The 25,676-nt window shown below is 35.6% G+C and overlaps 1 protein-coding gene across 1 annotated transcript in view; it reads left to right on the top strand.

Annotated features, from left to right (window-relative positions):
- The window catches only part of LOC145664005 (RNA helicase aquarius), a 253,088-nt gene that overhangs the window by 209,214 nt on the left and 18,198 nt on the right, over positions 1–25,676 (top strand). Inside the window, exons 19-23 of the mRNA XM_081730295.1 lie at positions 728–917; positions 13,202–13,326; positions 16,345–16,505; positions 19,028–19,295; positions 23,818–23,989. Of these exons, the coding sequence (XP_081586421.1) occupies positions 728–917; positions 13,202–13,326; positions 16,345–16,505; positions 19,028–19,295; positions 23,818–23,989 (916 nt within the window). The remainder of the gene's footprint in view (positions 1–727; positions 918–13,201; positions 13,327–16,344; positions 16,506–19,027; positions 19,296–23,817; positions 23,990–25,676) is intronic.

The following is a 25,676-nucleotide window of genomic DNA, read 5'->3' on the forward strand; positions in this document are numbered from 1 at the left end:
ATTTTTTCAGCAAAAATCCCCATTTTCCTCCTTAGGGATGTCCGAGGGACATGCGGATGGTGCCATCTGAAAGGCTACTCCATTCTGAACAAAGCGACATATGAACCATAATTTTACGATCATTAGGGACGTATCAGAATTTTTTAAAATTTGTAGGGTATATTTTAAGGAATTTTTGGGCGTTTTTTGATGCTCTCTCAACATGGGTAAAAAATTTTCCCGCCCTTACTATTCAAGACAGGAAATTAGAATTTGTCACAAGTAATTAGTACACTACGTAGTATTTTTCCAAATTTTTGGAGGTTTGTGCGCAGAGCCGGTAGAGCCTCAGGGGGTCCCAAACTTTGAAGAAGTTTTTTGGGGGGCAAAAAATAATTCCCTCAAATAATTCCCTTCTGGTACATCATAGGGACATGTAAGTGGTACCGTTTGAAAGGCTGTTCCATTCTGAGAAAAACGAGGTATGTACCATGATCCTAGGGTAAATAGGGATGACACTGTCGCTACTTATCTGAGACTCAAGAAAAACGCCGAAGAAGGCAAGAATTTAAAAGGATTAATAAAAGTGTGCCAGACTTAATATTAGTTAAAACAACTAGTTTTACCTTTCTTAAAAGTAGAGCATAACCAATGCATGCAAGTGGACTTACTAATCAAACTCTTGGTCAGCTTTAATATTTATCAAGAAGGAAGATTATGACATAAATGCTTGTGTGTTTTCTTTCAGGTATGGTCGTGTGAACTATGTTTTAGCAAAGAGACTGGATTTGTTAACCGAAGTTCAGAGGCTTCAAGAAAGTTTAGGTGTTGCTGGAGATGTTGCATATACTTGTGAGACTGCAGGCCATTTCTTCTTGTATCAAGTATTAGCACGTTGGGAGAGATTTCTTAGTCGGGTTCGTCCGTCTACAGGAAAGGTAAGAGAAGTTAATTTGTAAGAAAAACAAGCTGATAGTTTCAATTTGTTTCACGTTTCAACTTTCGTCTCATACGAGACTTTATATATATATAATAAACACTATATATATAGTTTATATACTATAATATATATATATATACACTGCACAGTGTGTCCGGATGAAAAGTTACCAATAAGAAATTTGGATAACTCGAGAACCAATTGTGATAGAATCCTCCGGTTTTGTTTTTCGGAGAGAGGAAAGAATATAATTTTGCTCGTATATCCAGAAAAAAAAAATCACAACTCCGTAGTACACCTCAACGTGTGCCAAACATCAAGGCAGTACTCAGCCTCCCTCCAGGTGTTGCGTAACATTTGAGGTTTCATGGATCCACAAGCAAAAATCTTCATATATCTTCCCACCCCCCCAAAAAAATCCAGGAGGTCAAGTCGGGCGATCTCGGGGTTCATTGTAGAGACCTGCACGGGCCGAATTTTTCGGCCCGAGCCCAATCCAGCCCGAACGTACCTAGGCCCGGCCCAGCCCGGGCCCGAAAAGTTTTGGAGATTTTCGGCCCGGGCTCGGCCCGGCCCGATAAGTTTTTCAAAATTCTTGGCCCAAGCCCGACCCGGGCCCGATAAATTTTAAAAGTTTTTGGCCCGACCCCAGCCCGATAATTTTTTTAAAAAAATTAGCTCGAGCCCCAATCTTTCTCAAAATTTAGTACTAAATTTGACCTAACCCTCAGAAACATTTTTCAACTTTGGTTCACAACCTGACGCTTGCCTCCCGAATGGTACCATTGCCTCCTAGAACTTTGCCTGTCATCGAGGGCACAAAAACTCCATTTCCTCTAACAAAAATCTAACTTAATTGATTTTTAGCATAAAGTGAAGATGGCAATATTGTTTAGCGACAGGCAAAACATTCCCACCCCTTCTTTTTTATATTTTGAGTTCAGTGAAGGTCAAGGTCAGAGCTCAATTTACCACATAATGCCTGCAATCCTCTATAGTGAAAGTGGAGCAGCTAATCAACACAAACTGTCAATAGCTATTGTATTTTTTGTAACATTTTTCACGGACACACTACTTCAACGTTTGGCTTTATTCCAATTATCGTTTAACGAAAGTCAATAATTATTAAAGAATTGCAATTGATCGGCCCCAGCCCGGCCCGACCTGAAGAGAAATCAGTGTCGGCCAGCCCAAGCCCGGCCCGGCCCAAAGAAATAACAGAGTCGGCCCGCGGGCCGGGCCGGGCCGGGCCGGGCCCGGCCCATGCAGGTCTCTAGTCCATTGAGTGGTATCTCCTCTTCCAATCTAATTATTCTGGAAATGATTATCCAGAAGTTCTCCTCTCACACGACGGGCATAATAAGGAGGAGCCCCGTCTTATTGGAATGTGTATCCCTCTGATATGCGAGGGACAGCATATTTTCCAACATTGCCAGATACATTGCTTCTGTAATTGTAACCTCTTCAAAGTAGAATGGGCCCATGACAGGATTTTCAGCCAATGTACACCACACGTCTAATTTTGGTCTGTTGTGTTCATGTTCCACAAACTGATGTGGATTTTCCTCAGTCCATATCCTGCAGTTATGCCTATACATCTTACCTGACGTATGGAAAGTGGCTTCGTCGAAGAAAGGCTATTTTTTTAAAGGAAATCATTGTCCTCATCAATGTGCGATAGCATTTCAATAGGGAATTCTTATCTGCAAGGCTTGTCATTAAATTGAAGTTTTTGAACAAATTGTAACTTTTAAGCTCTAAGACGTAACCTTTTATGAACGATATCATGCATAGTCAAACACGGGAATTAGTAGTTGTGTACTCACACGCATTATTGATTTGCGTGGAGGGGGCCGCGGTGGCTCAGTGTTAGAGCGTTCACCTCTGGTGCTTGGGGTCCCGAGTTCGATTCCAGCCTCCGCCAAGTGAACTTTGTGGTGGACAAACACCGTGTGCGTGGGTTTCCTCGGGGTTCTCCTGTTTCCTCTCACTTTCTTCATTCCACCATTTCATTCATTACTCATCATCACCGTTTCCTTTAGCCTAACCGGCTTAACCGTGGGACGTAAAACTTAAAGATTACATATTTTTTTTTTTATTTCCGTGGACTTCGCTGAAAGGCTATCCGAACCGTCTCTACTTCTACATTCACGGGCTTTTCCCCCCACTGCTTTTCTTCCTCAACAGGCAGTTCCCAGCAGTTGTTTGAGCTGTCTAACAATTTACTGATGGTTCCTGTCCGTATTGTTGTCTTAAATTTTCTCTGTATGATTACAGTAGACTTTAATTCTGCGAACCAAAAAACAGCACTCCACTTTTTGACGAACAGTAAAGGACAGCATTTAGCTCACGAGTAATGCGCATGCATAAAGTCCTCTCGCGTTCAGTTGTCAGTGGGCATAAAATATTTTTTCCTCTTTCCGGAAAACAAAACCGGACAATTCTATCTGTAATGGTTTTCCACTTATTCAGATTTCGTATTGGTATATTTTCATCCGGACACACTGTATATTGGTATAGTTTATTATTATTATTATTTTCTCAGAACTTTTGGATAAATTGTGTTTTGATTCTTTTGACTCTGGAATCTATTGAAAAATAGATAAACAACACACTACCTTGACACAGATAAAATTTGGTCAATTTGATTGCGAAATAAATCGCGTTGCCTTCGACAGCTGGGTACTATTGAAGATATTCCGGTTGGTTTATATATATATATATATTAGGGATGGCCAATTCCGGAATTTTTACTTTCCGGAATCCGGAAAGTAAAATCGGAAAATTCCGAAATTCGGAAAAATTCCGGATTTCGGAAAAATTCCGGAATTCGGAAAAAATCCGGAATTTAGAAAAATTCCGGAATTTAGAAAAAATCCGGAATTTAGAAAAATTCCGGAATTTAGAAAAATTCCGGAATTCGGAAAAATTCCGGATTTCGGAAAAAATCCGGAATTTAGAAAAATTCCGGAATTCGGAAAAAATCCGGATTTCGGAAAAATTCCGGAATTCGGAAAAAATATTTTTTCTTTTTGTAATCCTAAGAATTTTGTTCAAACGCAAACGAACAAATTTCCTTTTTGTAATCCTAAGAATGTATGATGCAAGTTAAGCTGAAACTTACATCCTAAAGTATACACTACTCAATCTTCCCATGGTTAATGAGATGTAGTCCAAAAGTACGATGTACTTCTAATATTTAATTTTTGTTTTACCGTGATATTGTCCAGAGGTAAGACATATATCACACTGAGATAAACAACTTGACATAATGAAGATGTTATCATACGTAGTTTTCCAGAAAATTGTGAGAAACTAATTTTTGTGAAGTTAAAATATGCGTCGCTTGTTGCCAGTGGGATGCAATTGATAACTTTTATGCTGGAATAGTCTTATTATTATTATTATTATTATTATTATTATTATTATTATTATTATTATTATTATTATTATTATTATTATTAATCGTTTATGTACTGTAAAAGAAAAATGTGAACCGTTAAGTAGTAGATTTTATCTGTTGTTTTTTGATATCTTCTAACAGTAATAACAAACTGCTTGTAAATACGCAATGATTATCAAGGACAATGGCATATTAATGTAAGGACTACTCTGCAGACTAGCAATAAACAATAACAGATAAACAATAGTTGCAAAAGAAAAAAAAAAGTAACTAACTTGGGCACGTAAGAATGTTCGCGAGAATATAGGGACGCATTGAGACTAGCAAAGAGCGTGCTATTATCATTACTCAAAGGGCCGTACGATGGAGGCATTAATGTTAATGGCACTAATGAGCACTTACTTGCTCTAACGGTTAACCTCATTTTTGAGATGATTCTTAGAAGTGGGCGTGTTGGCATGCAGTTGGAGTACTAACGATTTGCGTCACTATCGAACACTAACGTAGCAGTAGCGACGTTTAAAGTCGAAATGGAGTCTGACATAAGTGGCTTGTCAACTTCACGGACATTATATTTTCCTTGAATGAGAGAATTTTGCGCCCAGGAAATTTGCGCCCTACCACAAAAATAGGAAAAAATGCGCTCGCAATATATTTGCACTGGGATGTTTGCGCCCTACCCCAAAAAGAGGGGAAAATGCGCCGGCTATATATTTGCACTGGGATGTTAGCGCCCTACAATTCAACTTATTTTTGTATTGTGTAAAGTAACTTCCCCTCACACTTGAACTAGGCTTGCCTATCATCGTCTCAGTGAGTTACTCCATCCGTTATAATATTCCGAACAAATGAAAAAAATACAATTTTAGTTCACTAAAGGGCAATCCATACAAATACAATTTTTCATTATACTACAAAATTTACAAAAAAGTATAAATGACTGATATATAATTATTAATATAATCAAAGAGTATAATTTAATCTACAAAAGGCTGTTTGGCTCTACCCAGATATCTCTGTTCACAATCCTTGCGAGTTGTTTGGCTTTTCAGGACACAAAATATAGAAAAGAAAATGTAAAGTGAATATAAAATCAGTTCAGTAATATTATCAAGAAAACTATGTACAGTGTGTTTACTTGCTGGAATTCAAACACACAATTGCGTTCAGTCGTTCTTTTAGAAAAAAAATTTTCCGGGGGGCACACTTAGTATTCCGGAGGGGGGTCACTGCTGGTACTATTCTATTTATTATTATATTATAGACGTATTATTTTAGTCTCCTCCGAGGGGGCACTCTGAGAGCTCTGGGGAGGCCAGTGTTCCCCCAAAATCATCTCTGGAAGAAGCAGTGATTGCGTTGATCCGTTGTGTTCTTTTGGCTTATATTGAAGTTTATTCTCCCCTTATATAGCCACAATGAAAATAAATCACAAATGGCATGGTTGTGGGGGGAGGATTGTTTATACTGTAATGTCAGCCCCTCCGAGCAAATGCGTAAGCTCCAATAGGTTCTTTTATTTCGCAGGGCTCAACTTCCCGGTGGAGGTACATCGCAGGCGCAATTTTCCCTGTTCTTGAGGTAGGGCGCAAATTTCCCAGACGCAAAATTCTCGACACCGTTCGAATGACCTCGGAAAACTATATCTTTTTCAATACTTTTTTATATTCTTTTACTCGAGATTTCCTCATAGCTTCTTATTAAAATACTTACTAATATATCCTCATTTTATTGTCCTAACCAATCAATATGGGTATGTTGTCAGTAAAATATTTAGATTGATCGAGCCTCTGGTGTGTAACCACAGTATTTCATATCATTCCCCCATTAGAAATCTTGGCTAAACGAACCAATATATGTTGCCAATAAAATAGTTTAGAATGATTGAGCCCCTGGTAAATAACCACAGTATTTCGTGACAGACCCCCCCCCCCCTTCCTATTACCATATTCTAGCTACATGCCTGACTCAGCTAATTCTCTACATTCTTTACCAAGCACACATTTTCTAAAGCGGAAAATGCTCTCTAAATACCTAAGCTCATTATTTTCAGCAGATGCACAAATTGGGTAACATTCTATCTACATGAATGTTATATATATGTCGATTACTGGAAACCGCTTCTCGCTATCTATTATTATATTTACTATATAATGATTAACGTTAAAACCGGAAATGGTTGATTTGTACCGCTTCCGGTTTGAATATTACATTTATCAGGGAACTCGATTCTTAACTATTGACTCTGTACATCATGGCCAAAATTGATTGGTAATCCATCAGATAGTTCTTGAGACTGTTTGCTTCACTGACGGACAGAATGAATATATGGCTATAGAGTTTTGATAAACTAAATTCGTTAATGAGTGATGATGGAACAAATATAAGAAAGGTAGGCCTTCCACCGGGAAAATTTTCAAACACAAAATTAGCCATAGAAAACCCACATGTCCTGGGTTAGAATACTATAGATGAAAACTCTACCACTGAGTCATCAATCACCCGCTTATTAGTTTTATTAATTATTATATTAATATAAATTAATGAATGCCTGCTTATGTTAATTATTGAACAATTACATTGTACACTTCGTAAAGTCAAAATTATAAATTTGTATTTACTGTACATACAGTGAGCGCAGAAAGTGTTCGTACACCTATGCTATTGAAACGAGAATGCCTGCGAAAAAGAAACAGAAAATTTAAGAAGTGTAATAACACACACAATATGAATAATGAAAACTAAGCTTTATGAATATAATATCAATAAAGAACCACAAAGACAAGTTTAATGGTCAGAAAGTAAATAAATTCCGTAGAAAGGGTATAGAGAAGACGCAAAAAGTGATCGTACACCTGACGTACGAATACGAAACAAAGATACCACAACTGGGGTTCACTAGTATTCACCTGAGTATACACCTCTGTATAGCATGACGAGTAACAGAATGAGTTTAGTTGTGAATAGAAGTGAAAAAACTGCACGGTGGGCTGTCAAAGTGGGAAGCAACCGAACAGAAACAAATGAGGAGACAAGAAAAGTAATTATTAAATTGCATAAGAAGGGTAAGTCTTTGAGAAAGATAGCAAACCTTGCAGACAGGCCTCGTTCAACAGTACAAACAATAATTGCGATGTATAATGTTTCTATCACTGTGCGAAAAAAAAAAAAAAAAAAAAAAAAAACTGGAAGACCAAGAGTATTGAGTGAACAAGATAAACGTTACATTATTAGGGAAAGAAGAAAGGTTCCAAAAAATAGTGCTGTGCAATTGGCAACGGATCTGGAAACACACGGTGTTAAAGTATCAGCCAGTACAGTGCGGAATATTTGCAAGGTATCATGGTCGGATAGCCAGGAAAATGTTCTGGGTGAACAAGACAAATCGTATAAAGAGACTAAAGTTTGAAAAAGAGTATAAAGATAAGGGACGAAAGTAAATTTAACTTTATCGAGTCCAATGGGAGGCGTATTGTATGGCGCAAGGTGAATACAGAGATGAATCCTCAAAATCTCGTCCCTAAAGTAAGACACGGAGGAGGGTCCGTGCTCGTCTGGGGTTGTATGAGTGCCTCAGGAGTGGGTCGTCTCCACCTTATCGATGGAGTGATGATCCACAAAGTGTATATTAACATATTAAAGGAAAATCTCCATACTAGTGCGCAGAAGATGGTTCTTGAAAACAATTTATTGTTCAGCAAGACAACGACTCCAAACATACAGCGGAAAATACTCGATTGTGGCTACTCTATAATACCTTGAAACAGCTTCGCACACCTCCCCAATTCCCAGATATGAACCCCATAGAACATCTATGGTCTGTTCTGGAGACAACAATCAGAAGGCACAGCTTCTCTACTCAGGGCCGGCGCTAGCAATTTTGCCGCCTTGGGCGGTGCTTTCACATGCCGCCCCTTTAATCCGCAAACCTTATTTTGACAGATAACGTTCAAGTGTCATTTAAAAACATGTATAAAATGGAAAAGTAAACAAAACAAAAAAAAAAAAAAAAAAGAACTGCCTTTCTGGAATGTTTACGTAATATTTAAACGACTCTATACTGACACAATATTCAGTATGCTCGATTTCGCTGTATATCTGTAATATAGAGCAGCGCATACAGAAAATAAAATTTTAAAAATATACTTTAATCATGACTAAGAATTTTAATTTTTAGGCTTATTTTATATCAAAAGGCGTTTTCAACAGAGTATGGAGCAAGAAGATAATACAGTAAATCAGATATTATGGTAAATGTAAGTGATTAGCTTAAGCCTTATAATGTACTAAAACACAATAGACATACATAAATTTAACATACCTTAATTGAAAGAAACTTTTCTTGCTTTGATATGAGCAAATCCCTTTATCACATCACGTAGTCCAATGTTTTAGCCAATTTGTGTTTATTTGTTTATTTTGTTTATTTATTTGCCTGTTTTGCATACAAATGAGAGTATTCTCGAGCACGCATACAGTTGTCAAAATTACAAAATAATTACATATATGGTATAGAAAACGTGTTCTATTGATATCGTCGCTAGACCGCTCAAGCGTGTTTCAGACATAGAAGAGTGTAGATAGTTTCTAATAAACTTAAGTTTCCAAAAACTTCTTTCTCCACTTGCCACTGTTACAGGCAAGATTAACAAAATTCTACGTGCAATACTAACATTGGGAGCAAAGTCATGTTCCTAATTTTTTTTTTTTTTTTTTTTTTTTTTTTTTTTTGTGAACTTTCACAGGCTTAATTATAGTGGATAACACTTTCAGTTTGTCTTTCAAATCACTGGGGTTAATATCTTTCAATTCTTCGTGTGTTAAAATGATGGTAAGTTTAGTACACTTTTCAGACAAAAAGTTCAGGTGGTAGGCTATATCTTTACGATTACTTATATCGCAAAGAAAATTGAAATACTCGCTGTGATGTTTAAGTTGCTCAAATCTTTCTCTTAAAAGCTAACACAATCACTTCTAGAACTTTGTAATAAAAATCGATCTTGTATCTTGTTTGTGGATGTTTTCAGTAGCTTCATCCTCTGCCTCGTACTGAAACTGTCTCTTCTTTCGACTTCGAGCTTGCACTGTATTACGTATCAGTGGATCACCCGTATCTAATGCTGATGCCAAGTCCATCGTATCAACTAAGTAAGATTTAAACTTTGCATAATTTCTGCTCCTCTCAAAGTACCCAGATATATTTTCAAGAAATCCTACTGCATCCAACACATGAGAATCAATGCTTTAAAGTCATATCAGACAACGAGTGAGTAAAGGAAAGAAAAGTAACTCAGCTGGTTTGCTATACACAGAACATCGTGGACGACCATTCTATCGGTTCTATTGTCATTACTTATTTGAAGTAAGGCATCATAAACTTCCTATATTTGATAACTGAGTCAGAGCATCAATTCGGCTCTCCCACCTTGTGGTGGATTATGATTTTAAAGTAAGACTACTAATATGTTCCTTTAGTATGGCCTAACGTTGAACTGACGCAGAAGAAAAAGTCATAAACTTTTTTTTAGCTATACAAAAAATGAGACATTTCTCAAGAAATAATACGCTGTACGATTTACTATATTCGGAATGAACAATTTGTAAATTGGTCAAAAACTCGCTATTAGAACCTAAATGTCACTAGATGCTACCAGGGGCGGATCCAGGGGGGGCGATCGGGCGATCGCCCCCACCCAGAAGAGGAAACTTTTTTATTTTATATATAAATAAAGTATATAGTTTATTTTTTGACGCTCTTAAAAGTAGCTCTAAGTAGCAGTATTACAACCCACCGCCCCCCCCCCCCAGAAGTCCGTCCTGGATCCGCCCCTGGATGCTACAGGCTAGATCGGCCTGTCTCAAGTGGGAGTGTACCTTTTGCATACTTGGAGCGGAGCGTTAGAACATTATTGAATAGAAAAAAAAATATAAAAAGACACCGTGATAATCTTATGCACTCTAGCTCAAAATCCTATCTACACTGCTGCAAGGGAAATATTGAACGAGATACCTGTGGCTAGTAGTTTGATAATTGAAAACGCGGAGGAATGCTCTGAATTTCCTGAGAGAGTATTTTCTTGAATGTGAGTAAAGTAAGTTCAATTACATTCTCAGGTTAACACAATCTTATTTTTCCATGTGAGCCTATTACGAAGCATTATATTTTGATAGTATTCTTTTCTTTTTGCCGCCCATTAGACTTGCCGCTCTGGGCGGTGGCACGGCTCGACCCTCTCTCGCGCCGGCCCTGTCTCTACTAAAGAAGGCCTAAGAAAAGCTATTCAAGAAGAATGGGACATAATCAGTCCCGAAGCTACAGAACTACGAACTACTACAGGTGAAATCAATGCCACGAAGACTACGGACAATCATTAACGCACAGGGTAATCCCACAAAGTATCAAATAACGTAATATACTTTATAAGCACTAATTCAAGCATAAGTGTACGGTGACATTTTGCGTTTACAAAAAAGGAATTCTCTCTTTTCTTCTGAACAAAACAGTGATTGTGTTTGTTTGGCCTTTCTCTTGTATATAGAAATAAAATGTATGAATGTGTAGTCTTAATTCTGGTTATATATATTTTTTCCACCTCCCGTTCTCATGCTAGCTGTTTTCAATATAAAGTATGCACGGTGTACGAACACTTTCTGCGCTCACTGTAGGTATGTTGACAATAAGCGAATGTTATTAGAATATTTGTTGAGATTTCTTTTCCTCCACTGCCTTTCGCCTGGTTAAAAAGTAGTTTGCAGTGCTTTGGAGCAGCTGCAGGTGGGAACGCGATAATGTTTGAGACATACCGGCGACTTTTTTGTGTGTGAAAATAAGACCTTCCTTATAAAACAGTAAATAACTGCAGTAGCAATTGTCTACGTAAGTGATAAAGACATATCCAACTACAAGAAACTAATACAGTATATATATTCATTATTGTGTTTCTCTTTTAACAGCTACTAGCTAGGGATGGCCAATTCCAGAATTTTTACTTTCCGGAATCCGGAAAGTAAAATCGGAAAAATTCCGGATTTCGTAAAAATTCCGATTTTTTTCTAAATTCCGGATTTTTTCCGAATGTCGGAATTTTTCCGAAATCCGGAATTTTTCCGAAATCCGGAATTTTTCCGAAATCCGGAATTTTTCCGAATTCCGGAATTTTTCCGAATTCCGGATTTTTTCTGAATTCCGGAATTTTTCCGAAATCCGGATTTTTTCCAAATTCCGGAATTTTTCCGAATTCCGGAATTTTTCTGCATTCCGGAATTTTTCCGAATTTCGGAATTTTTCCGAATTCCGGATTTTTTCCGAAATCCGGAATTTTTCTGAATTCCGGAATTTTTCCGAATTCCGGAATTTTTCTGAATTCCGGAATTTTTCCGAATTCCGGAAAGTAAATTTTCCGATTCCGGAAAACAAAATTTCCGGAATCCGGAAAATTTTGGCCATCCCTAATATATATATATATATATATATATATATATATATATATATATATACACTAACACAGCGGCACCAATATGAAAACAATTTAAGATGTTACTATTTACATACGTTTCGTACAATGTAAAATATTTTACTTTCCTGCAGCCAGGTTCACAACTTTCTCACTAACCACATTGTTGAACGTAACGCAAACTGCCGCTAACTACAAGAAAGAGAGAGGGTAACAATGGAGGATGGTTGTCACATTGGATGAGACCTACATTTATTTCACGCGTTGTATTGTAACATTGGGTAATGATGTACTGTAACACCTTTTACCGCCAGTGCCGAGGAAGTTTCCTACAGGGAATTCTCTTCCAATACGGTTATGAAGGGTTGTTGGAGGTATGTAAGATGGACAAACATGTGAAGATAAATGCTGCCTACTTTCAGAATTTATCATGGCCCCCATAGATCGGAAAAACATCTCTCGTTTGTACGAAGCCAACAAGAACTGGATGGAGATCCACATGGACAAAGCGTTTTATAATAAAGCTACACTTTGCGTAAATGAAAAGTTGTAAAGAAAAAAAGATGGGTCAAAAGTCTCCATATATACTGTAGGCATTCTCAGCTTAGCTTGCATATACTACAGTAGAATCACAACGTTTGTTCAGTATGATTGTAAGTGAATAGGCATTCTAATCACTCACGCTGAACAGCATGCAAAGACTTCAGCGTTGTGGATGTTCGAGCTCGAAACATTTGTTTCTCGAGGTTTTTACGCTGACAGTCTTAATCACTTTTGTCTCTGCCTTCACGTGGCCCCACAAATAGAAGTTCAGAGCCAAAAGGATCGTTATAGCCACTTGATTACATGATGTTCTTCTAATCGTGAACCTAGAAATCACAAATCGAAGTTTCGGGAACAATTGAAATTTAAAATAAAATTTCCTATATATGGAGATATTTGGCTTATCCTATAGAATATTGTTTTCAGTTCAGCAGCAATCACTATATACATAAAGTAATGTTTTGCTTTCAAAAATTAACATCAGGTGTTATGTTTTTGTCTTGGACGAACATTAGTATAATATCATGCCTCACCACTGGTCGTGGAGATTTCTGCTTCTAATCGCCATTTGACATATATATAAATACTTTTGAGCAGGTAGAGCTCCTTCATAGCTAAGCGGTTAGCGTATGCGTCTTTGGTATGGGAGACCCGGGTTCGATTTCCGGCGGAGCTCATGTGGTTCGGATTGCATGTTACTCAATAGGTCCACGTCTCGTATAACCTCGCTGCTGAACGGGACATTAAACTCAAAATCAACAATTTTGAGTATGTAGTTCACAAGTTTAAAGCTTAGATAATTGTTATGAATTTTTCATTGTTTCATTCTTATAAAATCAAAATTAGAGATTATTTGAGAAATCCATGGCAACGTTTTTCCAGATTGTTCCAGTGGAAGCTATTAAGGATGAATTTCCTTTCATTCGTTTCTTTGACAATGCTCCACAGCCCTTGTTTAAATGCAAATCTTACGAAGAGGATATGGAAATAGCAGAAGGGTGCTTCAGGTAAGTAAACTCTTCTATTATTAAAAAAATAATCAGAATCCAATTCTAAAATCTAATGTTTTCATTGATCTTTTTTTAGAATTTAAAAGATTAGAATTGTGCGGATTGATACCAATGCTTATTCTTTCCTGTACATTTCAACTAACTGAAACAAAACATTGTTTCTCACGTCTTGAAAGTAATATTTATTTATTTCGTTATTGATGAAAGTGACAATACGACCAAAGCCTTGAATTGGTCACATAAAAAAAGCAAACGATACATGAATAAACAAGTCATGAAAATAATAATAATAATAATAAGTTGTCAACGGAGACTAAATGATCTAGAAATTGAGACTGAATGTACAGGTATATGGATTGAAATGGTTATAGTGAATGGAAAGAACTTATTGATTGTATGTTGTTTTCATCCAACATACTCTTTCATAAACTTCATGGGTTATTGGAATGTTAGTGCTTCCAAAGTGAATATTTTGAACTATGACAGTTATTATTGGTGATTTTAGCATATCTGAAGTTGACTGGACTAACAGAAACTTTTGTGGTGATACAAATTATTATTCAAAATCCAAAGCTAGAGTTTTATTCAATTTTTTGGATGATATGAACTTAAATATAGATTGTACGGTCTCAAGCCTCTATCTAATCTAGAACAACATCTACAGTAAATCTAGTAAAAATGTTATACCCATAGTTCCTCCTGATCAATATCATGATCCTGTTGCTATCTCTGTTAATGGTTCTTCTAGAGGACAAGAGATTTTGAGAGATCAATGTTTGTTATATCATAAAGATGTCTGACTTTCTTTATATAGAAAAGTTCAAGGAGTGGCATGGACTAATATTTTGTTGAATAAAGATATGTTAATCTCGTTGCACAAAAGGTTAATGATACTATAGTGGAAGCGATTAATAACCATATTCCAATAGCAGTGAAAATAAATTCTAAATATCCAAGATGGTATTTTCGTACTCTAATTAGGTTACTTAACAAGAAAATTAGTGCTCATAAGAAATATAAAAGAAGTCAATTTACATATGATTATGATGCTTTTTCTAGGTGTCGTCTAAATTTTAAGAAGCAACTTCTAAGAAAAAATAATTATTTTAGTAAAATCAAAATGCCTCTAGAAATTTTGGAATTTTACTAAGAATAAGTTGAATATTAAGGAAAGTAATAAGGCGGTGTTGGTTAATGATGAGCTTTATCTAACCCACAGCTATTAACCGAATTTATGGCTAAGCAGTTTCAAGCTGTTTATCATAAGAATTATTGAAATCAAATTGATGATATGGTTGATCATGTTTGTGGTGATGAATCGTGTGTTACTCTTAAACAGTCAGTTAAGGTTAGAGGAGTTTAAATGTTAAAGCTTCTGTAAATCTGAGTTGTATACCGATTTTTATAGTTAGGGATATCAGCCTGAGAATGTTCAATTGCCACCTTTAGGTTCCCCCCATTTTGCGTTAGCATCACTCAGTTCCGTCCCTCGTCGGATGTAGTGGAGTAAAATTTTTAAAGCTAAGTATATTGGGGGTAGTACAAGTAAATCCTACGCTGTCATTGTATTTCTAACTCATAAAGTAAAATGAGCCAAATGTGAAGAGACATTCTGTTGGGGCCGAGAGGTTTATCCCGTTCCTAAAGGGAAGGATTGTACGAATTTCATCTGTTTCAGTAATGGAAGTGGTATTTCAGCCATAATCTGAGGTAGGCAAGGCTAGTTTATAGTGGCTTTGTAGATCGTAAGTTGGACTTTGCTGGGTGTGATCATACCGTTTGATTATTTACCTTGCGATGTCGCGACGAGTTCTGGCACCAAAAGAGGAGGGAGAAAAAGAAACTCCATCGTTGCCTTAAAAGGCTCGAGCTTCAACACTGGAAATACTGGTAGATTGCCACTCTCTAGGGGACCTCGCATCAGTAGATATAACGAGAAGGATTTCACCTGTTACTTTTGGATCTAATAAGAATGGAACTTCCCCTTCTACATGTGGGAGGGAAGTGCACTTAACCTTGAAGGTGATGCAAGGTCATTGGTTTCAGTGAAATTGGAGAATCAGTATAAAGATAACGATACATACAGAATATGAAGAAATGTGAAGATTTTCACTAAATTTGAAAATTGTCAAAATATCATATAATATCAAAATTTAAAACACGCTATTTCGATTCGGCATACCATGTAATATTAATATCCGTGTTTCCATTCCCGTAGGAGACATGGCTTGTAAAATTTCATATTTTGCCCTTTTCTAGTGATGAATTGATACCCGAACTATCATTCCAACTAAAAGTTATGGAATTCTGGCTACAAGAGTGCAAGTACTTTGTTGATCTGGAGAAAAATTGGGTGGCATAATTGTTAAACAGGGTGTCTACTGTTACTGGAAATAAGTGGAAATACTTGAATTATACTAGAATTTAATTTTGATACTGGAAATACTGGAAATTACTGGAATTTTGATTCACATACTGGAAAAAATCATGAAAATGGTAATTTGTCAACAATACTTTTTTAATGGTTTTAATAGTCTTAGAAACAATTTTGTATTCATTGAGATTGTAAATTTTTCCAAAGTAGGAGTTTTATTAAATTTGTTATTAAACATTTAAAACAATGGGTGGAGTGGAGGGCTGTGAGGGGAGTTGGGAAGCCCTTTAAAAATGTTAAAAAATTATTTGTGTTTCAAAAAAATCAAGGGTAACTAATTTATTAAAAATATTCTTTTGATGGTGAAACAATTATAAACCTGAAATCATCAAGAGTGTTATTATTCCTAAAGGAGTTTTTAAAAAATCATTGTAATAGGTATTGGAATTTTGCTGATAGTTATACTGAATATACTGGAAATATACCGGAATTTTGAAAATGAAACTTAGTAGACACCCTGTTAATGCACCAGCTTGGTAATAGGATACATGGGTTTAATCTCTGATTCAGTTACACGTTTTCACACTTAGAATTTCAGTGTTGCCTTAAAGTTTAAATTTGTTATTTCTCTCTTCCTTTAGGTACATAGAAAAGATTTTCACGCAGTTGGAAGAGTTTCGAGCGTTTGAACTGTTGCGAAGTGGTTTGGATCGTTCAAAGTATCTGCTAGTTAAAGAAGCTAAAGTCATTGCTATGACATGTACTCACGCAGCATTGAAGAGGAGAGAGCTGGTAGATCTAGGTAATAGAGTGTATTATTTTTTTATAACGTTCTTACTTATAAGCATGCTTCTATCATCCGATTCAGCTGGTATTCATGTGGCTGTCTGTCTGATCCAGGATATCTTCCATTAAATTTATTTAAATTAATGAAAGTTTTCATGTGTCTTTCTGTAATCTTAGGAAATAAACCGATTATTTGGGGTTGAAATTTGTTAAGAATAAAAGGTAAAAGGGATAAAATTAACCCCAGATTGAAAGTTTAGGCATATGCATTATGTGATATCAAAACAATTTTCCAGCATAACCTACGTAAAAATTATTCCATTTTTATACAATATATTGTATATTTTCTTTACGACTTTCTGATCATCCCACTACCTACAGTTGAAGGTTAAGAGAGTAAAAGGAATGAGTTTTCCCACAGCTTTAAGGTTTTCTTATTTAAGTAATATAATAAAATAATTTTCCCGGATAACTTTCTTAAAGGTTAGTCGATTTTGATACAATGTGGCGTATATTTTCCTTGAGGCTTCTCCGTCATATCCACTTTTTGGCTTTCAGAGTGTCAAGGATGAAAGGATGAACTTACACGCAAGCACCCAGTGTGCAGATTAGGTTATTGATATTGGGGCGTGGGGATAAAGTGAAGCCCAACAGGACACAGAAGTCTGAAGGTCCCATAGTTTAAAATTAGACAATTGAGCCCCCTTTTCCTCCGTGCAACAAAGAGGCACGGTGGCTCAGTGATAGAGCGCTTACCTTTGGTGCATGGAGTCCCTGGTTCGATGATCGGCCAAGTTTGTGGTAGACAACATCATGTCCGCAAGTTTTTTCGGGGTACTTCCGTTCCTCTCACATTCTGATTTCACTGATTTTTCCATTATCATTCAGTTACCTTAATCATACATCTCCCTTAGCCAAAAGGACATAATCGTAGGACGTTAAACTGAAATACCACTTTTCAGTTTCATTTCACTTTTCCTCCGCGCAGCGCGCACGAGCTGATTATTTGACGACAGTAATAAACAAGAAATTTATTAAATCAAGGGGACGCGGTGGCTCAGTGGTAGAGCGTTCACCTCCGGTGCTTAGGGTCCCTGGTTCGATTCCAGCTCGCGCCGTGTGGACTTTGTGGTGGACAAACATCGTGCTCGTGGGTTTTCTCGGGGTTCTCCCGTTTCCTCCCACTTCTTTCATTCCACCATTTCTTTTATTTCTCATCTTCACCGTCTCCTTTAGCCTAACCGGCATAAACGTGGGACGTAAAACTTAAAGATTTCATTTCATTTCATTTTTTAATTAAATCAATCAACGAACTAAAGTAACTGTATATTGCTTGAAATACCTGCACGTGACTTTTTTGAATGCGCGTGAGTATAGGATTGAAAGTATTTTACATTGTATATGTAGAATGTAATCGTCTGCTAATTCGTACATGACTTTGTCATACATAGTTAATATAATCTTAGCATCCAAATTTACCTCCTCCGGTCAAGAGATATAAGAATACGATTGCAAATGACAATTATAGAGACAATAAAATAGTTAAACTAGGCAACGATTAAAACAGGGGAAAAGAATGGGAGTATTAAGTTATAAATCGTTGAAGGATTATCCTTATACTTTAAAATTTTAGGTTTATCGACAGACTGCTACTTGATTATACCAATAAATGCAGTAGTTAACACAATTTTTTTAAGCTCCCGGCGTAAGCTAGGGGAACTTATAGTTTCACTCCAGGTATATATATAATGTATGTGTGTGTGAATGTGGTACTTTATTTGTCGTTAACTACTGACTGGATCTGATCTAAATTTGGTAAGCAAGAGTTTATCGTCTAAGAAATAGAGGTCTTTGTATTTGGTTGCGGAGCTCGATTAGAGACGGGCTCGGCTCGGATACGTTGTATGGAGTGCTTTACTTCTCGGTAACTTTTGGCCGAATCTCAACGGAATTTGGAGAGCAAATAGCCCATTGTCTAAGTGAAAAAGATCAGTCAGGATCGGTCGATTTTTGGTGGCCCAGTTCGGTCAGGAACCAAATTTACACGCCAGGAGCTTCTGAGTTCGGTTTTTCGACTATGTTCCGCTTGTTTTACTTCCAAATTCTTCCAGATTTTGTACTGGTATTAAAGTACATTTATAACGTATTTCAACATTTTTCTTTAACATGTTCCGATTTCAACATGTTTCCATTATAGATAGGCCGGTGGTGGCCCAATGTCAGTGTAGAGGTAAGACTCTTTCTTGACTTTGGAACGGGAAATAAATCTCGTCCTCACCACTGATTGAACCCGGGACGTCTGGTTGGTAGGTAGTCGCATTGCCGACTACGCCACCGAGATTCTTGCTTGCACAGTATATTGATCAAAAACAAACAACAAACTTCTAGGTAAACATTCCTAGACTAATCTCAAAACAACAGCAAGTCTGTTTATATTATATCGGTAACATTGTAGTCCAATATTTTCATAAAATATATGTTACAAAATTCTCTTAACTCCTCAACAGTTCTATGAATCTTTTATTATTTTCATAACAGGTTTTAAATACGACAACATCTTGATGGAAGAATCTGCTCAAATATTGGAGATCGAAACGTTTATTCCTTTGCTTCTCCAGAACCCAGAAGATGGTTACAGCCGATTGAAAAGATGGATTATGATTGGTGATCATCACCAGCTTCCTCCTGTTATTAAAAATATGGCTTTCCAGAAGTACTCGAACATGGAACAATCGCTGTTCACACGAATTGTGCGCTTGGGTGTTCCTACGGTTGATCTGGATGGCCAAGGCAGAGCAAGACCAAGGTAAGGTACAAACAAGAACGGATAGAGGAATTGAAAGCTGGAATTACTTTAATTAGACTCCCTCACTTTCTCACTAGATAGCAGAACTGCCGTAATTTCTTTCTTTCTTTACTAGACAGCAGAACTACCATAGTTTCGCCGCATTTTCTTTCTTAACATGACTGCCGTAATTTCTTTCTTAACATAACTGTCGTAACTTCTTTCTTTTCTTACTAGATAGTAGAACTGCCGTAGTTTCGTTCTTAACATAACTAACGTAATTTCTTTATTTCTTCACTAGATAGCTGAACTGCCATAATTTCTTCACTAGATAGAACTGCCGTGATTTATATATTTCTTTATTAGATAGTAGAACTGCCGTAATTTATTTATTTATTTATTTATTTATTTATTCACTAAAATAGTAGAACTGCTGTAATTTCTTTGTTTCTTTTTTCTTTCTTTCTTCTTTCTTTCTTTCTTTCTTTCTTTTTCCTTTTTCTTTCTTTCTTTTTTCTTTCTTTCTTCACTAAGATAGCAGAACTGCCATAATTTTGTTCTCTCTTTCTTCACTAAGATAGCAGAACTGTCGTAATTTTGTTCTTTCTTTCTTCACTAAGATAGTAGAACTGCCGTAATTTCTTTCTTTCTTCACTAAGATAGTAGAACTGTCGTAATTTCGTTCTTTCTTCACTAAGATAGTAGAACTGCCGTAATTTCGTTCTTTCTTCCTTCACTAGATAGTAAAACTGTCGTAATTTTAGTATATCATTTTTTTATTTCTGGGAAACAACTTCAGAGTTTTGTCTCTTTATCAAAGGCAAAGAAATATTTGAGGCGTACGCCTGCAGAATAACCATTAAGCATTATAATTTTATTCCTGCAGAGATTTAGTTTTCTAGTTTATTATTTTGATAAGTACTTTAGTGAGGATGTGATTGTGTATAAATTTGTTTCATATTTAAATAAGTTAAACATTAGACTCAGGAACACGTCTAAATATTTACTATTGCCGAAATTTTCAGTAGGAATTCCCATCTTTGTCAGCGACTTTTTTATCTTTTTCTTTTTGTTAAGGTAAACACATCTCATGGCTTAAATTGCATAATGAAAGAACATTGCTTACATGATTAAGCTCACCTATAACATTTTGCAAACATAATATATAAACCCAGGGTTCCCACAGACTGGAAAATCAGGGAATGTCAGAGAGTTTGATTTTTGTCGGGAAAAATCAAGAAAATTATTGAAAGTTTTTTATTGCCAGGGAAATTATTGAAAAGTTCTGTAATATCAGGAAAACAAAGCAGTCGTTCTCAATAATTAAGGCAACTTTGACAAACAAACAAAACAACAATATAGAATATTAGATTACAGATGCACTAAGTTATATCAACGTATGTTGTACCATGATTTATTGTTAGGTTCTTAATTGTGAAAACGGTTGAGCTACGGCATCTTGAATCCCTTAATATAGACAAAATATGGCGTTTCTGATCTTCTGAGCTGAGATACATACGTCTTTTTAACCGACTTCAAAAGAAAGAAGAAAAAATCTAGGTTTTCAGTTCGATCCGTTTATATATATATGTTCAACCATAATTCTTCAACATAGGTGCACCGATTTAAATTTTTTAAAATGAATATTCTTTTCCGGTGTTTCACATAAATTTCGTGAGTATTTTAACAGTAGTCTTCGGGGCTAGACCATGGAAATTCTCAATGACTGACAGTGTTCGTACTGTAATCAATCACACATAATTTCGTCATAATCGTACCAATTTTCTTGATTTTCATTTTGTTTGAAAAAGTAAGCTCTCGCAGTGATTTCATATAAATTTCATTGGGATCTGATGATAGTCATTGGAGCTAGACTATGAACCTCTTCAACTGTTAATAGTGTTAATGTCGTAATTAACCGACTTCATGATGTGCATGCTTATGCATAACTTCAATACAAATATTTCCAATTTCGATTTAAAAAAAAAAAGTTCCAAAGAGTATACTTTCTCGCAGGTTCTATATAAATTTTATCGGTATATAATGATAGTTTTTGGAGTTGAACATGAAACTCTTCAACAGCTGATAGTCTTAATACCGTATGTATGTTCACGTGTAATTTTGTATTGCGTACACCGATTAATATGTATATTTGGTCATGCATTTTTTTTTTAGGCCGATCCATTTTATTAGAATAGTGCCCTACCTTTACTTTAGGTATCTAAGTAAACTAATGGGAGCTCCTTCGTAGCCAAGCGGTTAGCGTACGTGCCTTTGTCGTGGGAGACCCGGGTTCGATTCGCGGCGGCTCATGTTCGGATTCCACGTTAATCAGTAGGTCCACGTCTCATATAGTCTCGCTGCTGAACGAAACGTTAAGCTCAAAATCAACTCGAATAAACTAATGGGGTTGCGAAAAAGTGGGAAAATTATACAAACTTTTGTCAGAGAAATGGGTAAACTGTTGTCAGGAAAAACAGTTAACAAACCATGGTGAATAATTTGTAACAAATACATAGTTTTAAATATATTAAAAATGAAATGAAATCTTTGAGTTTTACGTCCAACGGTTATGCCGGTTAGACTAAAGGAGATGGTGATGATGAGTAATCAAGGAAATGGTGGGATGAAGAAAGTGGGGGGAAACGGGAGAACGCCGAGAAAACCCCCCCACACGGTGTTTGTCCACCACAAAGTTCACTTGGCGGGGGCTGGGATCGAACCCAGGACCCCAAGCACCAGAGGTGAACGCTCTACCACTGAGCCACCGCGGCCCCGTAAATATATTAATATTCTTGTTATTACTTACCATGGCTTCAGTGGTATTTAAAAAAATAAAGTATTATGTATTTGAAGCGTATATTTTATTACATAGTATTCACTGAGATAATGTTTTACTATTGAATTTTTTAGGTGTTACCAGTGAGCATAACTTAACCGGTAAAATATTTCATAATTCAGTTGAAGCCACAATAAGTGATAGCAACAGAGTGATATTATGTATTACATATATAAGCCGCTGACGAAGGTAGGGTTACCCACTAAAAATTCGCCAATACGAATATATGTAGTTGCAATCCTGAATTCAATTTATTTATTTATTTATTTACAGAGTATCGTACAACATTAAGCCAATTGACTGAAACTGAACAACATAACAATAACAAATAAAATAAAATAAAATAAAATAAAAACAAACAATAAAAAAGAAATAATAACACAAAAGGTTCAACAATAACAAATAAAATAAAATAAAATAAAATAAAAACAAACAATAAAAAAGAATAACACAAAAGGTTCAACAATAACAGATAAAATAAAATAAAAACAAACAATAAAAAAGAAATAATAACACAAAAGGTTCAACAATAACAAATAAAATAAAATAAAAACAAACAATAAAAAAAGAAATAATAACACAAAAGGTTCAACAATAACAAATAAAATAAAATAAAATAAAATAAAAACAAACAATGAAAAAAAGAAATAACAGAAAAGGTTTAACAATAACAAATAAAATAAAATAAAATAAAAACAAACAATAAAAAAGAAATAATAACACAAAAGGTTCAACAATAACAAATAAAATAAAATAAAATAAAAACAAACAATAAAAAAAAGAAATAATAACACAAAAGGTTCACCTTTAAATTTACAATGTTCTCTTTAGCTGAGTTCTGAAGTATTGTTCAGAAGTAAAACTATTACATCCTGTTGCAATGTATTGTAATCGTGCGCTAGTCTGTAAAACAAGGAGCGTTTTGCAATTGATAATCAAGGTGTCTCGTAAGTTAGCATATTTAGAGAACGAGTTTGCCGGGGAGAAACTTAAAATTTAATCTGTGTTAGTAAAATTCAGAATCAATTTTACTGTTGGTAATCTTATATAGGTAAAATAGGTCTGCAGCTCGGCGTTGTTTGTCTGGGGTACATAAGTTCATTAAAGACATTATTTCTTGTCTCGTGTGGGTCACGTAATTCTGGAATTCTAAATTTAACTATGACTATAAAGAAGTTTAAGACCGAGTCAATGCGTGATAGGTTAGTAGGTACTGCCATATTCCATATAGGTGAACAGTATTCAATGATCGGGAAATATAAGCCTTATAAAACATTGTAAGGGCAGGGAGACTTTGTATTTCTGAACATCTATAAAGTAGACCAAGTAATTTAATAGCTCTGGATGAGATCGAAGAGATGTGATCCGTAAAGGAGACTTTTGCCATCAAAGACAACACCTAGATCTTTTTGAAATGAGACACGTTTAATAGGTATATTGTTGACATTGTAAGCGTGAAGAAGTGCGTTCTTTTTTTAAAGAGATAGAAAGAATAGAACATTTGTTGGGGTATAAAGCTAAATTCCAGTTAATAGTTACAATCATACGTCAGTTTAGTTCTTCTAATAGTACTTGATTACAATTTGTTTGACTTAAAGAATTAGAGGTACTTTCTATCTTTCCCTTGTGACCTATTCATATTTGCTATAGCTGTTCTTTTGTTCCATTATCGCATTATTTATATTGACATTTTCATCTTAACAGCATTTGCAAATTGTACAATTGGAGATACAAGAAGCTTGGCAACTTACCGCATGTGGAATATTGGCCTGAATACAAATTGGCAAACCCCGGCTTTTGGTATGACTACCAACTTATTAACGTCGAAGACTTCAACGGCGTTGGGGAATCTGAACCAAGTCCATATTTTTATCAGGTAAGTTATTATAATTTCATTATTTTATATTTTCAAATTACGTTAAAAGTAAAACAAAATATGGTACTGTAACTTTAGAAGTCTTCACGAAGAGTAAATGTGATTGTTGAGTTTTGGCTGTAATGTGTTTTCACGTGCCAGATTTTCAAACATAAATAAAAGGGGAGTACGAAAGCTGTATTGTTCAAAATATAGAATAAGTTGACACTATAGAGAGCTTTCGAAACACTGGAATAAGGTAACACCATATAAAAGGAGAACATAAAAGTTTCGATGTTCGAAACAAAACAAAACAAAACTGTAGTGTTCAAAATACTTGAAGAAGATAACAACATGCAAGAGAATACAAAAGATTCGATATTGACAACATTAAGGAGGTGACACCCGTACAAAAAGTTTAGTGGTCCAAACAATAGGAGGAGATATCACTATACGAAAGGATAACGTAAAAGTTTGGTGTTCGAAATGATGCAATGAATTAGCACTACAACAAAAAAGTTTGGTTTCCGACACACTGGAAAAAGGTAATCCAATAGAAAAGGAGACCACAAAAAAGTTTGGTATTCGAAACTAAAGAAAAAGAAAAATATGGTGTTCGAAACGAAAAAAGAAGAAAAAATATGGTGTTCGAAACACTGCAAGAAGGTAAGAGCATATAAGAAAATATAAAAGATTCGATGCTGGAACCATTGGAGGAGGAGGAGAAACATTTTACGTTCTATATGAAAAAATAACGTAAAACGTTTGGTGTTCGAAACATTGGAAGGAGGTAACACCATACAAAAGGAGAACATAAAAGATTTGATGTTCGAAACCAAAGAAAACAAAACTGTAGTGTTCGAAACACAGGAAGACGATAAGAGCATACAAGAGAATACAAAAAATGCGATACAAAAAACCTCTTACAAAAGGTTTAGTGTTCCAAACAATAGGAAGAGTGTCACCATACAAAAGGAGAACACAAAAGCTTCAGTGTTCTAAACACTAAGAGGAGTTAACACCATACAAAATATGAACACAAAAAGTACGTTCGAAACATTGGAAGAAGGTAACACTATGCAAAAGTATAACACAAAAGACACAGTGTTCGAGATACTGGGAGGAGTTTGTACTATATAAGAGAACACAAAAGTGCGGTGTTCGAAACACTTTAAGGAGTTAGCACCATACATCATATAAAAAGAGAACAAAAAATGTAGTGTTCGAAACATCGGAAGAAGTTAACAGCATACAAGGGAAGAAGATTCGATTATCTAAACACTGAAAGAAGATAACACCATTCAAAAGAAAACCACAAATAGTTTGATATTCGAAACACTAGTAAAAGATAACCCAATAGGAAAGGAGACCACAAAAAAAATTGGTGTTCGAAACTAAAGAATAAAAAATATGGTGTTAAACCCAATAGGAAAAGAGACCAGAAAAAGTTTGGTGTTTGAAAGTAAAGAAGAAGAAAAAAACATGGTGTTCGAAACATTGTAAGAAAGTAACAACGTAGAAGAGAATACGAAAGATTCGACGCTGGAAACATTAGAAGAGCAACACTATACGAAAAGAGAACGTAGAGTGTTTGGTGTTCGAAGCACTGCAAAGATTTAGAACTACATAAGAGGAGAACAAGAAGTTTGGTGTTCGAAACATTGGAAGGAGGTGACGTCATACAAAAGATCATACAAGATTTTGTTCG

Source organism: Thermobia domestica, chromosome 11 (genome assembly GCF_964235325.1).
Source record: "Thermobia domestica chromosome 11, izTheDome1.hap1.1, whole genome shotgun sequence".
NCBI classification, from domain to species: domain Eukaryota; kingdom Metazoa; phylum Arthropoda; class Insecta; order Zygentoma; family Lepismatidae; genus Thermobia; species Thermobia domestica.